Source organism: Halictus rubicundus, chromosome 1 (assembly GCF_050948215.1).
Source record: "Halictus rubicundus isolate RS-2024b chromosome 1, iyHalRubi1_principal, whole genome shotgun sequence".
Taxonomy (NCBI): Eukaryota; Metazoa; Arthropoda; class Insecta; order Hymenoptera; family Halictidae; genus Halictus; species Halictus rubicundus.
The window spans coordinates 15,498,706-15,510,983 of NC_135149.1; the positions used below are offsets into that span (position 1 = coordinate 15,498,706).

Sequence of the window (12,278 nt, forward strand, 5' to 3'; positions counted from 1 at the left end):
TTGACGAATATACGGATTCGATATACGTATGCACGATCGCAAGCATACCTTTCTAGATTGATTTTTTACGGTTTCGATGAAACTTTTGGTGACGACGCGTAGCAAAATGATTACAATTGGTCGATAACTCAGTATTTCACGTGAAATTTGACCGTTCAGCAGGCTCAATTAGACGTATTAGAGATTGCGATCGCATTAGGGAACGTAGACAATGACTTGGTCTTGACTGGGTCGAATCGTGCGGTAGGGTGGTCGCGGGTGTTTAGCAGGGTTGTCTGGAATCGGGTGACGCAAGCAAGGGTAGAGCGTGCGGAGGAACGCAAAGGAACACGGAGAAACGCTGAGGCGGGGCACTCATGTTTATATGCATTGTATTGCTAAAACCCTTTTAACCGAATTACATTTAGCGATTCTAGTGCTGCTTTCCCGACTCTCCTTCCCCGAGTCTACGAGTGGCCTCCCCGTCGCCGTCACCGTCACCGTCACCGTCACCGTCGCCGTCGTCGTCGTCGTCGCAAGTCGTTGTCGCTGCCGCCGCCGCCACCACCGCCGTCGTCGTCGTTGTCACCGCCACCGGCATCTCCAACGGCCACTACCCCTGGCACGGTATACCTCCCCTGACTAGCAACTACCGGGCTCCGGCTCTCGTGCTTCCATTCCCCTAACTCGAATGTTTCGTCCTTCTCCGTGAAAGGGCGCGTGCCTTTTGCCGCGACGCGACGGCGACGGATACCTCTCTCTCGTACTGCGAACACACGGACGAGAAAATCGCTGCAGTTGTGTGTGAAGTCGTGGCGGGGGTGGAAAACCGATGGGGCTGGATTCCGAGACTCCGAACGGCATCCCTGAATTCTTGATTCTCTTGGTAAACAAGTGCTTAGGTGATTCACTGCTTGTTCGCTCCTATCGGCCGTCGTTTGTTTCTAGACGCCATTCTGCCGTTCTGCCATTCTATCTCGTTTTCCGGTCTAATAGATTTGCGAGGATAACGGAGACCGAGGCTGCTCCAGAAACTCCTCCCCTACTTTTACTTATCCTTCTCTTCGTCGCTCCTTTTTCCAGCATCGCTGCGATACATCATCCTATCTTTTGGTCGCATCACGTCGGTTGACCAAAAAAAAAAAAAAAAAAATAAAACAGCGCAGTGTCTCTAGGCCTTTGTAAAAAGACGTTTGGGCAACGTTCTTTTGTTTGAAACACATTCGAGAGATGTTATTCGTTCGAAGCGAGTCGGGCCAAAATAATCAGAGAATAATTGTTGGTGAAACGATCGGCAAACCAAGAAACGGAAGCTCGTCGAAGACCCGACTTGTCTCGACCCACTGTGCATTTCACAGCGAATTCCATCATTAGCGCTAACAAGGTTGGCCCGAGGCTACAAGGGGGACTTCACCCTTCGTCGGGCTAACCTCTAGGTATACACATGCGCGCGCAAACACGTACGCGATGAACACGAATGGAGTGTACCTATGCGAATACATACACACATACACATACGCGCGCACGCACATACAGACTGGCTGTGAGTCGACTCCTCCTTGAAACAAGTGGGGATAATAAGATCTACGACAATCAACTCCAAGAACGACGTTGTGAGAGTACAACGATGCGACCTATTGGACGAGCTTTTAGGCGACGTCCGCCACGTTATGTCCACATTTCTCTTCACCGCTCGCTTCACCTTACCTCAATGTGCATGCCCGCTCCGCCTTACATCCCTCATCGTACAACCTATCGTGTTGGTCTCTTTGTCTATTTGCCTATTCGGTCGTCATCTTCAATTATCACTTTTTCTCGCGTGATACACAATACAAAACCAAACTAAAGGACGTGGCGTAAAACTGCAAGGAAATGAAAGCGAGAGAGAAAATGTACAAGCGTGTGTGCGTGCGGTAAAATACATAGCGATATTATTAGACCATTTTGACAGAGAATCGGCTTGAGCAAAACCTATACAAAAGGATACGACGCAGTGGTTAAACTTTGGCAAAGCGAGGACACAGACAGTATCCATAGTAGTATAGCAGAGTAATCAACGTGAAATGGCGTCCGAAGAAGAAAACCGAAGAAACTCTCAAGTAAGACTGTATACGCCACGATTTATAAAAACATAATGGGACGATACCATCTCACCGCATTTCGGTAACAAACATTTCTCAAGAATTTCTAGTCTACGATCAGTCTGAAAATATGCTTACAAAATAATGTGCAAATATACATAGAACATTCACACAAAAAATTCAATCTTATACATTGAGTTTGATCTGTGGACTCATCGCAAGGGAATTAAATAGAACAAAGGAGATAATATAACACAATGTAACGTGATTAATTAAATACATGTCGAATGCGAACAAAAGATAAATCAAATAGAAACGTAAAGGACGAATCAAGTTACAAATGATTCTTGCCGCTTTGATCGTAAGATTCAATGCAAATATCGGCAAGAATCATTTGCTTCGGAAAATCTAGATTCAGCGCCATTTTTCGTAGCGACAAAACGCTCGAACTCCTAGCCAGGCGTTACCGACGGAGGAATGCATACCAAGAACTAGTGACGCCACTCGCGGAACAATACTGAAGTCTCTAGTCAATTAACGTATTATCTCCGATCAATGCAATGGCAATATTATGAAATATTCAAAATCGATCTCTTTTTCCCGCATGTTTTCCCACATCTCATATTACATAAATATTTGGTAATTTCGATCGAAGGGCTGCGAGATGATCTTTTGATGCTTTGTCGTGGAAATGTTTTCATTTCGTCAAGTTCAAATGAAAGTCTAAAGGACATATATAGGTACTTTACGGTAGACCGTAGACGACTGTTGCAGCTGGTTCGCATCGTTTCATTGTTCGTACAGGCTGGTGTTTATAGGTAATAGAAGGTCCCACATAAAAAAGGACCGGAAAAAATGGTTGGAAAGAGAAGAAGCAGGCGCGTGAGAGGTTCTTGTTCCTGTTCCTGTTCCTATATACATATTCCTACGCAAGACAGCAGGACAGCACTGACATACATACATATCACATATGTAGATTGTACATAGATACTTAGTTTACACTTTCATACCTACATAGATTTTAGAATATTTTAGATTTTAGATGATGCAATGAGCCATTTGGCATACTGGACTGGAGTGTGGATTGAAGGATTGAAGTGAGAGTTTACAGTGTAAAATATACATCGGACGTACGATGACTCATTTTATGTCGATATCGAAAGAAAACTGTCACAAATCGTTACTAACCATACCCATGCAATCGCATGATAATGCGATACAAGTTTAGACGTTTAATCACAGAATATCGTATATTGTATATTATTGTTAAATGAAACAAAAGTTTTCCATGTTTGAAGGTATGAAAATTGTTCGGTGGTAGTCAGCATGAATCAAAAACATCGTGATACGATCGATTCGTACTGTGAAGATATAGTACCTAAAATAAATTTAAATACGTTATGGCCTAAATTATTGGAGAATAAAATTTTTAATAGAGACGATGTAAATGTACCGCGATGGAAGGTAAGAATACATTGTTATAGTATTGAGTTTTTTTTATATGTACGTAGGCGTAACTTTTAAACAACAGTCTGTTATTTTTTTGTTATTTTAGGATAGTCTTATGGACAAATCAACCGCACGGGACATATACTTGACAATTAAAACTAGAGGACCGTACGCATTTAATCGTTTCATTGCGAGTCTAAAACAAAGTGGACACGAGAGTTTGGCTGATGTCTTAGAAGGAAAAACATTTACATTTGTGGATAACGAGTTGCAAAAAAATATTAGCGAGGGTAACGCTATTAACAAAGAGCCTGTTGGTGAAAGAAAATTTAGATCTAATACGGGAAGGTAATATTCAAAGTATCATCATGATTACAAATTATTTTCCAATTAATAAACATTTCATAAATATTGTGCGCTTTCTTTTGAAAAGGGTACAAGACAATTTTTTTTACGATATACAGTCGTCAAACATACCTTTACAAATTCAAGTACAGAAGGCTACAGAATTTTTGGATGGACCTGTGTACGAAAATGTTGAAAGATATCCAATGCGAAGTAAACCTCGTGGATTGGTTTTAATAATTACAAATATTCATTACAAATATTGCTATAAAGAACCTAGAAGTTCGGCAGCACACGATGAAGAAAATATGAAAAATCTCTTCGAAGAAATGGGATTTCGTGTAGTTTCTCATTTCGATTTAACGAAACAGGTAAATAACTTGAATATTTTACAATATTCTGAAAGAAATGAAAACTGCCAACTCTAACGACGTATATTCTTACAAGCAATTTGTGGAGAAAGTAAGAGAATTTTCCCAACACAAACATTTACGGAATGTTGATTCCTGCTTTGTTATCGTTAGTAGTCATGGTAATGTAAATTCGCAATACGAGGTCACCGAAATTGAGTGTGTGGATAATAATCCTGAGAGCGTTCTACAAAATGATAAAACTGTTTTGTGCAAGGATATTTTGGATTACTTTACTGCCGAAGCGTGTCCTCATCTTGCCGGAAAGCCCAAAATCTTCATTTTTCAATTATGTAGGCAAGTAAAGAAGAGCCTTGAATTTTATTTCTCCGAAGAAAACTTAAAACGCCAATGGAATAAGGTTTAAAGTTTGTACGTTAAACGTTCAGTGTCGACCACACATACTAGAACAATGGGTTGACTTTCTTAAAATGCATGGTTTTATGTATACATGTAGTTTTTAAGGATACCTACCATAATTCAGATTTTGGAAGATATTGTGTGTTATATTTCAGAGGAAAAAAAATACAGAAATCCGTGAAAGAACCGCGACACACAACGGACATTAGTAATTTTAATTCGACCGACGGAATGATCGGTCCTAAGACGAATTTCCACGAGACAATAAGAAACTACGAGGATATATTAGTGACACAGGCTACTCTCCCGGGACACGTTGCTTTTCGAGACACAATAACCGGCAGTTGGTTCATCCAAATTTTATGCGAAGTATTTATGAATTACGCGTGTAAATCGCATCTTCAGGACTTGCTTAATATGGTGAGCTATTTTGACGATCAAAGATCGTTGTCTTGTAAGACAATTAAATTACTTACCCATTTACAGGTGGACTCACGATTAAAAATACAAAGAACGACAAAGGAGGAATGTCAAACTTTGACAGTAACATCGATAGGATTCAATAAACATTGTTTCCTGAACCCAGGCCTTTTTGAAGAAACATAGTTGAAAAGCGATGGTGATTCAGTAACCGTTGAAGCATTTACGAATATATTATTTTTATAATCACTTATTTATCACGAAACGTCGATAGAATCGGATAATTTTTATACATCGATCGAGTTTGTAAAATTGTATACATAACAATATGTAAATTTGTATACATAATCTACATATAATTTATACGCATACAAGAAACTTTTTAACTTTGTTAGAACCCAATGCGATACAAGCGTGTACGCACGGCGATACAGTCGTTAGCATAGAATAGCCCCCAAATACAGTTCTGTTTCGAGAAACGACACTGACTCGGCTTCTGCCGTTTCTCGGATCAAGGTACCTTTGTGGCTTGATTTTGTTCTCGAGTGGGCCGAGAGAGAGCATGGAAAATAAGCGAGAGGCGAGAGGTAGTGGCAGACTACAAAGTTGTCGGCCGAGTAACGATATCTTTTGTTGGAAAAGGATGCAATATATACCCTCTCGTCCTGACGCTAAGCGGTGTCGAAAGAATAACTTCAAAAGAAGAAGAGGGGATAGAAATTTCCTATTTTCAAAACAAACATTGGTGCCATTTCTCGAAACAGAACTGTAGTATTAAATGAAGCGTGTTTGTAGTTACCGAGGAAGAAAGAAATTCTATTCGAAGACCACCCCATGTTTACACGTCTACTACAGTTAGCAGAAAGGTTCTTTGACCACAAAATGCGACGCGACGCGCGCTAACAATACGTTCGATGCGATTTAGAAATGAAACTGTCAAGATTCCGAATTGAAGGGTGCTTTAAATTAAAAACATCCACAACTTTTCTCGTGAATCCTTATGATTTATGTCGTAATGATTTTACAGATGCAGATTACAAATTATATGCTTAACTATATTCTATAAAATCAATTAGACGAAAGAATATCCTAACACTTCCATTACCTAAGGTATTCAAGTTTTGTTTTTTTTTTGTTTTTGTAAGTACGTACAATTCGTATGATGTAATAGGCAAATTTTCAATAGACAGATGAATGAAAAAATGAAGCTAGAGACCTGTTTTTTCTTGTATGTTGTACGATAATGATACGGTGCGAAGTAGTTCACAGCATTTTGAAACGATAAGAACAAATGATTTTAAAGAATTCTATCAATTAATTGCACCCATCCATGTTTATGAATGCAAAAGACAAAGGACACCAACTAATTTCGTTTTCATGAATCAACGAATAATATGTTGAAAAGGCTTTGACTTATATGTCTAATAACGTTTCAGGCTTTGCGGATATAAACAGGTAAACACAACCAAAGGCAACAATACCAGGGAAATAAAGAAATTCTAATGATCCAATGAGAGGGTCGAGAATAATGTTTTCTTATGTCGCGCATGTTTTTCTTGGTTTCTTTTTTTTTTCATTATCGTCCTGTACAATATCAGGTATAAATAGTATGTATAGCGTGCAGTTTAATACAAGGATTGCGCATTAGAAGAACGAGGTTTTTTGATCTTCTCCAAATTCTTGATGACCAAGTCATGTAGAGAACAGTAACGATTACGGACTTCACACATAACTAACCACAAACTCACATACTCTTTCTCATCTAATTCTTGAACTGCTCTTCTATAATCGCTAATGTGTGGATACTTCGCAACTTTACTAATGACCTTTCCTCTAGAGATGAAATACCTGTCAAACATAAAATTTCTTCTTTGACTTTTTATTTTAAACTGATCGTTATGAGGATCGTGATTCGTGCGTTAGTTCCGTACTGTTTGGTACGTTTTCGTTCGAATCTATTGATAGTTTTTCGATACTTCGTTTCCTTGTTACGTGAACGGTGATATAAATTAAATTATTAAACTTCAGCGTTTGTAAGCGTAATTCGACTCGAGTTATCGACAGCAATAGATACGTGAGCATTACAATGAAATATTTAAGAGACATGACCAAGGGTATTACCTAGATATTTGATCGAAAAATGCGGCAGCTTCGCTTTCGACAGATTGTATTTCAGCAAGCGTATCTTCTTGAATAGACACTCCAAAATTATTTCCATCTTCTATTTTTGGAATTAGATAGGAAACCCACATTTTCAACTAAAATTCGATACGAGATAAGCAACATATTTTAAAGATAAAATACTTGGATAAATTTCAAAGGATGCAATGTTTTTGGTAAATACTTACCAAGTTAGAATCTTCCAGCAATTGTCGAATATACGGTTTAACTATGCAAATCAGATCGCAAAGAGGCTTGTTACAAGGTACAGGTCCATTTGGTAATACCATTACTTTGGTTCCAGTAGTATTGTCTATGCTATTGTCTACTTTCAGCTTCTTTGTAGGAGGTACATCTTCGGAATGATTGAGAATTATTGGATCTGGAATAGGCACGTTTAAGTCTTGATGGACATCCGATAGTTTTCTGTTACAGAATCCAGGTGTCTCCAACAATTCGTTTAACTTAACAATCTTCTCGGGAAATCCTTTTAACAGCAGTTGCTCGGCCTAAACAATATATACACATAGAAGGGTACACGATACGTTTTGCAACAATTTGGACAAAAGTGGCATTGAAACAACGTTCAACTAATTACCTTAGTTTTAAGAGAATCTTTGTATTCTTGAACCTGCAAGACAAACTTGATGGATAAATACATTAAATGGAATGCTTGAACCGAATCGAAATATGTAATACCATTTTCCCTTTGGTGATACCATATATACATACTATATGTACATATGTAGTTTTACATAATATATATAATAAAAACATAAAACATATACATATATAATATAAAACTATTGTTAAATGGTAAATTATAACAAACGACTACGTAAATTTACATGTTTTGTTTCCAGTGGTATAGCATAATACAATAGGGTACGATACGAAACAACGAGTAAACATAAAATATCGTACAGCTGGAGAGAAGAAAATTACATGTACTAGAAATATAATCTTATCGTTTGTCTGCGTAGTTTTATGGGAGCGTTAGACCTGATCATATAGCGAATTGAAGAATTTGAAAACTGAATGATTTCACCAAACAATACTCATGAATGAATGTATCGGTATAGATTGTTTCTCGAAAATATTATTAAAAAAAGGAAGCAAAAACTGTTTGGACATATTGATGCCGGTCTGTGTTAAACGCTTCATTAACCTAAACATTGTTGCTTGTAATTTGTCAAGCAAATCATGCGAATAACCTAGACTAGTACTGTCTAACGTTAAACATTAAGATCATTGTACAAAATACTTTACCTTCTGTGCTGTTGTATCAGCCATTATATATTTTACACAAAAAAAAACACTTTATAAAATATAACCACCCTGCCTCTTTGTTGTAACGTACAACTTCAAACAGGAAGTAGCGATGCATGTTCCTACTACGCCATCAAATCAGAATCTGTAATGTTAGCACGGTTACGGTAATGTTATCGCAATTTTATTATTTGTCAAGTATTACAGATTACACTTTGAATTACATTATTCGACATTTCTGTAATAGAAAATATATGGTAGTAATACTATAGGAATATGCATTACCTCGATTTAACTTTAACATTTTTTTAGCACGAATAACATGCACACGCGCGCGCACGTAGATACATATACACAAACAAAAGCAATCTATAAAATTATTTAATTATTTTCATTTTTGGAAAAAGTCTCCAAATTTATGTACTGTTTAGATTATTGGAAATATGTAGGTATGTACATATATAAGCCGATATGATAGTTTCGATGAAAGAAATTGTATACATACAACATGTAATGTATGTAACAGTTTAATCGTAACCCATTTAACGTTTCAAGAAGGGGATAATTGCAACTATTTAATCAATTTTATTGTAAAATTTATACAAAAAAATTCGTGGTTTTTTTGAAATGTTTAAGATAAGAATTTGTTTTCGTTTTTTACATTCTTCAACGACTCAAGCAGGTTTATATAAATGAATAGCAAACAATTTTACATAGTAGTATTGTATTTCACAGTTTGCAACGACTGCATCATACTAATCTGTCTTCAAAAGAAAAAGTGCCTTTTAAAACAGTTACTGCTGCACATGACGCTTTACAACTGTGTGTAAATGTGCGCGCGTGTGCACGCACGTGCGTACCTATGTATGTGTTCAGTATTGTATATATATGTAATGTATGTACGAACAAATGCATGTATAGCAGAAGGGATGAACTCGTATAAGCTAGTGTCTGCTACACATATTACCATGTATGTGTATACGTAGGAAGAAAAGTATTTTGTATTCAAATGTTAAAGATTTTGAAATGAATGGTATTGCAAATCATGTAGCATAAAGAAATCAAGGTAATAGAAGGAAAAATGTGTTACTTTAAATAATACAATGAACATTACAAGACCATGATTTAAATTGTTTTCAAGTTTGTTGTTAGAAGTATATATCTATCTGCATATGTATTAAATACGGCTAAGTGAGTCTTTTCGCTTTTTGATAGAGCGTATCCACGACTTTTCCCATACTATGTATCGTATCCAATGCAAGTTCGTAAGTTTTATCTCGTGGAGTATCTTCGAAAACAATTAGAACACCTTCGCCCTGATCGAGCACACCTCTCAGTTTCTTATCCAATATCATTTGTGAGAGTTTCTTTTCCACTTGAGCGAGTGGCAATGATATGCAGGTGGCGATGTGATCGACCTATTTTTTAAAAATGAAATACGAAATTAATGAAAGTTTCGTGACGCAGGTAAACTGATTAATATAATGCTGTTCATACGCCTATATACCTGTACGCGAGAATAAGGTTCAACCAAGCGACACAAGTTTTGTTCGAGCATGGCATCGTACAGAGAACCGAGATGAGCACGTACAATCACATCGTCCTCTAACTCGTCGCGATACTTTTTTACAGCAGTTTGAAAGTCCGCCAGCGATCGTCGCGAACTTGCTTCGGCGACTGCGCGCATCGCATCCAAATCCCGACCGGCATACTTGACCGCCAGCTTTCCGGACATAATCGACTGAACGTCTTCGGGCGTGCGTAACATAATCTTTGACAGTAACATATATTTCAGAGCTGTTAGTGCTTTGGGACTTTCAACGCTATCATACCTGCGAGTAATGAATAAAATATTGAAAATACATGAATGGGAGTAAATCTTATATGTACATATATATAAGAATTATGCTGAGCCAAATAATTCACCCTTCGAATGCCTCATAGAAATAAGAGTACGCCGTTTTAAAATCTCGTTCATCGGCAGCATGTAGAATTCCTGACTGTAAATCTAGCGCAGCCTGCATTTTAGGTGGACAGTAAATTGCATTAGCAGTTGTCCTAGCACTGGTGAGAGCTGCTCTCGCTTTTGCTAAATTGCTTAGGGCATGATACGTTTTACTCTCTAACAATTGCACTTCGACCAATAGTTGTTTATCGTCCAACTTTTTGAGTTCCTTCAATAAAGCTGATCCTAACTGCAACGCTTCGCTGTACATACTGGTATCAAAGTACAATGCTATCAAACGTGCCTCCAAAGATTGCCTTAAAAATGTTCGACGTTCTTCTTTTGCCCATTCTATACATTCCTTACATAATTGAACCTACACGAACAAAACATTATTTGAAATTGTCTATCAAAGTGTAAGCAAACTATCTTAGTCACTCGCATCCACCAAAGGACAAAATTGTTATATATTATTGATATAGCGACTGTTCGAAGAAGATGTCATACCATTTTATATTTGCTTTGTCTACAAGAAAAATATGTCCATTTCAGTGGTTTCGAGTTACCAGTTGATACACATTGGCAATATAGTTTTATCCATGTATGAGTACCTCAATTCCAATGCCAGCTTCTAGATCCAAGAAGAAATCCACCAAAGAACGTACGAGTTTAGCAGCTTTGGCCTTGCTGATTAGACTCAGAAATGGTCTAGTAGCTTTGATTAATTCAGCTAATTCTTTCGCTTTGCCTTCTTTTTTGTAAAGTTCCCCGAGGTGTAAAATGCCTTGCTCCTTTATTCGAATATTGTCTTCGTCATCGTCAGCGACACCGATATTGGGATCGGAGATGATTTCGTTCAGAAGGGAAATACCCTCGCTACGATTCGTCATTGAAACCGCTTGTGCTCGTTCAAATAGCATTACACCAGCCATCGTGACAGTATTTATGCTGGAAGAGACAAAATTTTAAGAACAAATAACCTCTTTTCCCTGCTCAAAGAAAACTGTAAAGACGCTTTGTCCAATAAATACATATATCAGTTTTCTCACAACACTCGAACGTGAAGTTTAACCGGCTCCAGTAAAATTTCCTTAATGTGCTAAACGTTTTTATGCGTTTACACTTACAATTAGAATTAACGAACGACAAATGAGTTGTCACTTTCTTTCTCGATCGTTTGCTCCCCAAAATCCCAAAACTCATGTCACGTAACTACGCGAGTCAGCGCAACTACTAAATTCATCCACATTGTTATACACACGTGTATTTATGTATGTCTGTATTCATTTAATGTAATTGAAAGTTAACATCTATTTTAATTCTGTAATATCCCATTTTAAATGTGGGATTATATTCACATACAATGTTAAATTTTAAATATCGAGCGCATTAAAACACTTGATACCTTTTGGTTTCAATTTATGCTTCGACAAGGGAAAATTCACCATGTATCTACATGTACTATACCAAAGAGGATATACTATACATAAGCAGCTATAAGGACATAATCATACGCCTTTTTAATCGTGGTTTGAAAACTGTATCAAATGTCTTTAGAAGCATTCAACATCTTCGCATTAATATTATGCAAAAAGTCTCGATAAAAAACCCACAATAAGCAGATATTTAACAAAATAACAATTCGAGCGTCAAAAATGTAGGAACGTTGGCGCTAGTGAAAATCCTATGGTTCTGACAGAGAGGAAATGAGAGTGCTCACGCTCGGGGTTTTAGTATCCCCACTTTTCTGCATTATCTTTTTAGCCTAGAACAGAACCTGCATCATCTTTTTAGCCTGGAACAGAACCTGCATCAACTTTTTAGCATGGACCAGAACCTGCATCATCTACTAGGCTGGAT

At 37.5% G+C, this 12,278-nt stretch overlaps 3 protein-coding genes across 5 annotated transcripts; 1 reads left to right on the plus strand and 2 right to left on the minus strand.

Moving 5' to 3' along the window:
- The first annotated feature begins 2,879 nt into the window (after positions 1–2,879).
- On the plus strand, positions 2,880–6,026 carry Dronc (Death regulator Nedd2-like caspase). Its single transcript, XM_076789286.1, has 6 exons — positions 2,880–3,524; positions 3,616–3,857; positions 3,943–4,225; positions 4,302–4,561; positions 4,780–5,044; positions 5,111–6,026. The coding sequence occupies exons 1-6, from the start codon at positions 3,387–3,389 to the stop codon at positions 5,228–5,230; spliced, it is 1,308 nt and encodes a 435-aa protein (XP_076645401.1). The 5' UTR covers positions 2,880–3,386; the 3' UTR covers positions 5,231–6,026.
- Reg (proteasome regulator gamma) lies at positions 6,027–8,615 on the minus strand. Of its 2 annotated transcripts, none has more exons than XM_076789335.1 (5): positions 8,474–8,615; positions 7,803–7,835; positions 7,393–7,713; positions 7,166–7,302; positions 6,027–6,892 (listed from the first exon to the last, which is right to left on the minus strand). In XM_076789335.1, exons 1-5 carry the CDS (start codon positions 8,495–8,497, stop codon positions 6,670–6,672), a joined length of 738 nt encoding a protein of 245 aa, XP_076645450.1. In that variant the 5' UTR covers positions 8,498–8,615; the 3' UTR covers positions 6,027–6,669. The 2 variants fall into 2 exon arrangements, with proteins under 2 accessions (XP_076645450.1, XP_076645445.1); XM_076789330.1 differs by having other exon boundaries at positions 7,803–7,847; positions 8,474–8,601.
- Positions 8,616–9,180: 565 nt separating this feature from the next.
- Positions 9,181–11,700, minus strand: Rpn6 (regulatory particle non-ATPase 6). Of its 2 annotated transcripts, none has more exons than XM_076789308.1 (5): positions 11,546–11,700; positions 11,030–11,366; positions 10,400–10,794; positions 9,981–10,305; positions 9,181–9,891 (listed from the first exon to the last, which is right to left on the minus strand). In XM_076789308.1, the coding sequence occupies exons 2-5, from the start codon at positions 11,348–11,350 to the stop codon at positions 9,661–9,663; spliced, it is 1,272 nt and encodes a 423-aa protein (XP_076645423.1). In that variant the 5' UTR covers positions 11,351–11,366; positions 11,546–11,700; the 3' UTR covers positions 9,181–9,660. The 2 variants fall into 2 exon arrangements, with proteins under 2 accessions (XP_076645423.1, XP_076645414.1); XM_076789299.1 differs by having other exon boundaries at positions 11,450–11,636.
- Between the last annotated feature and the right edge of the window lie 578 nt (positions 11,701–12,278).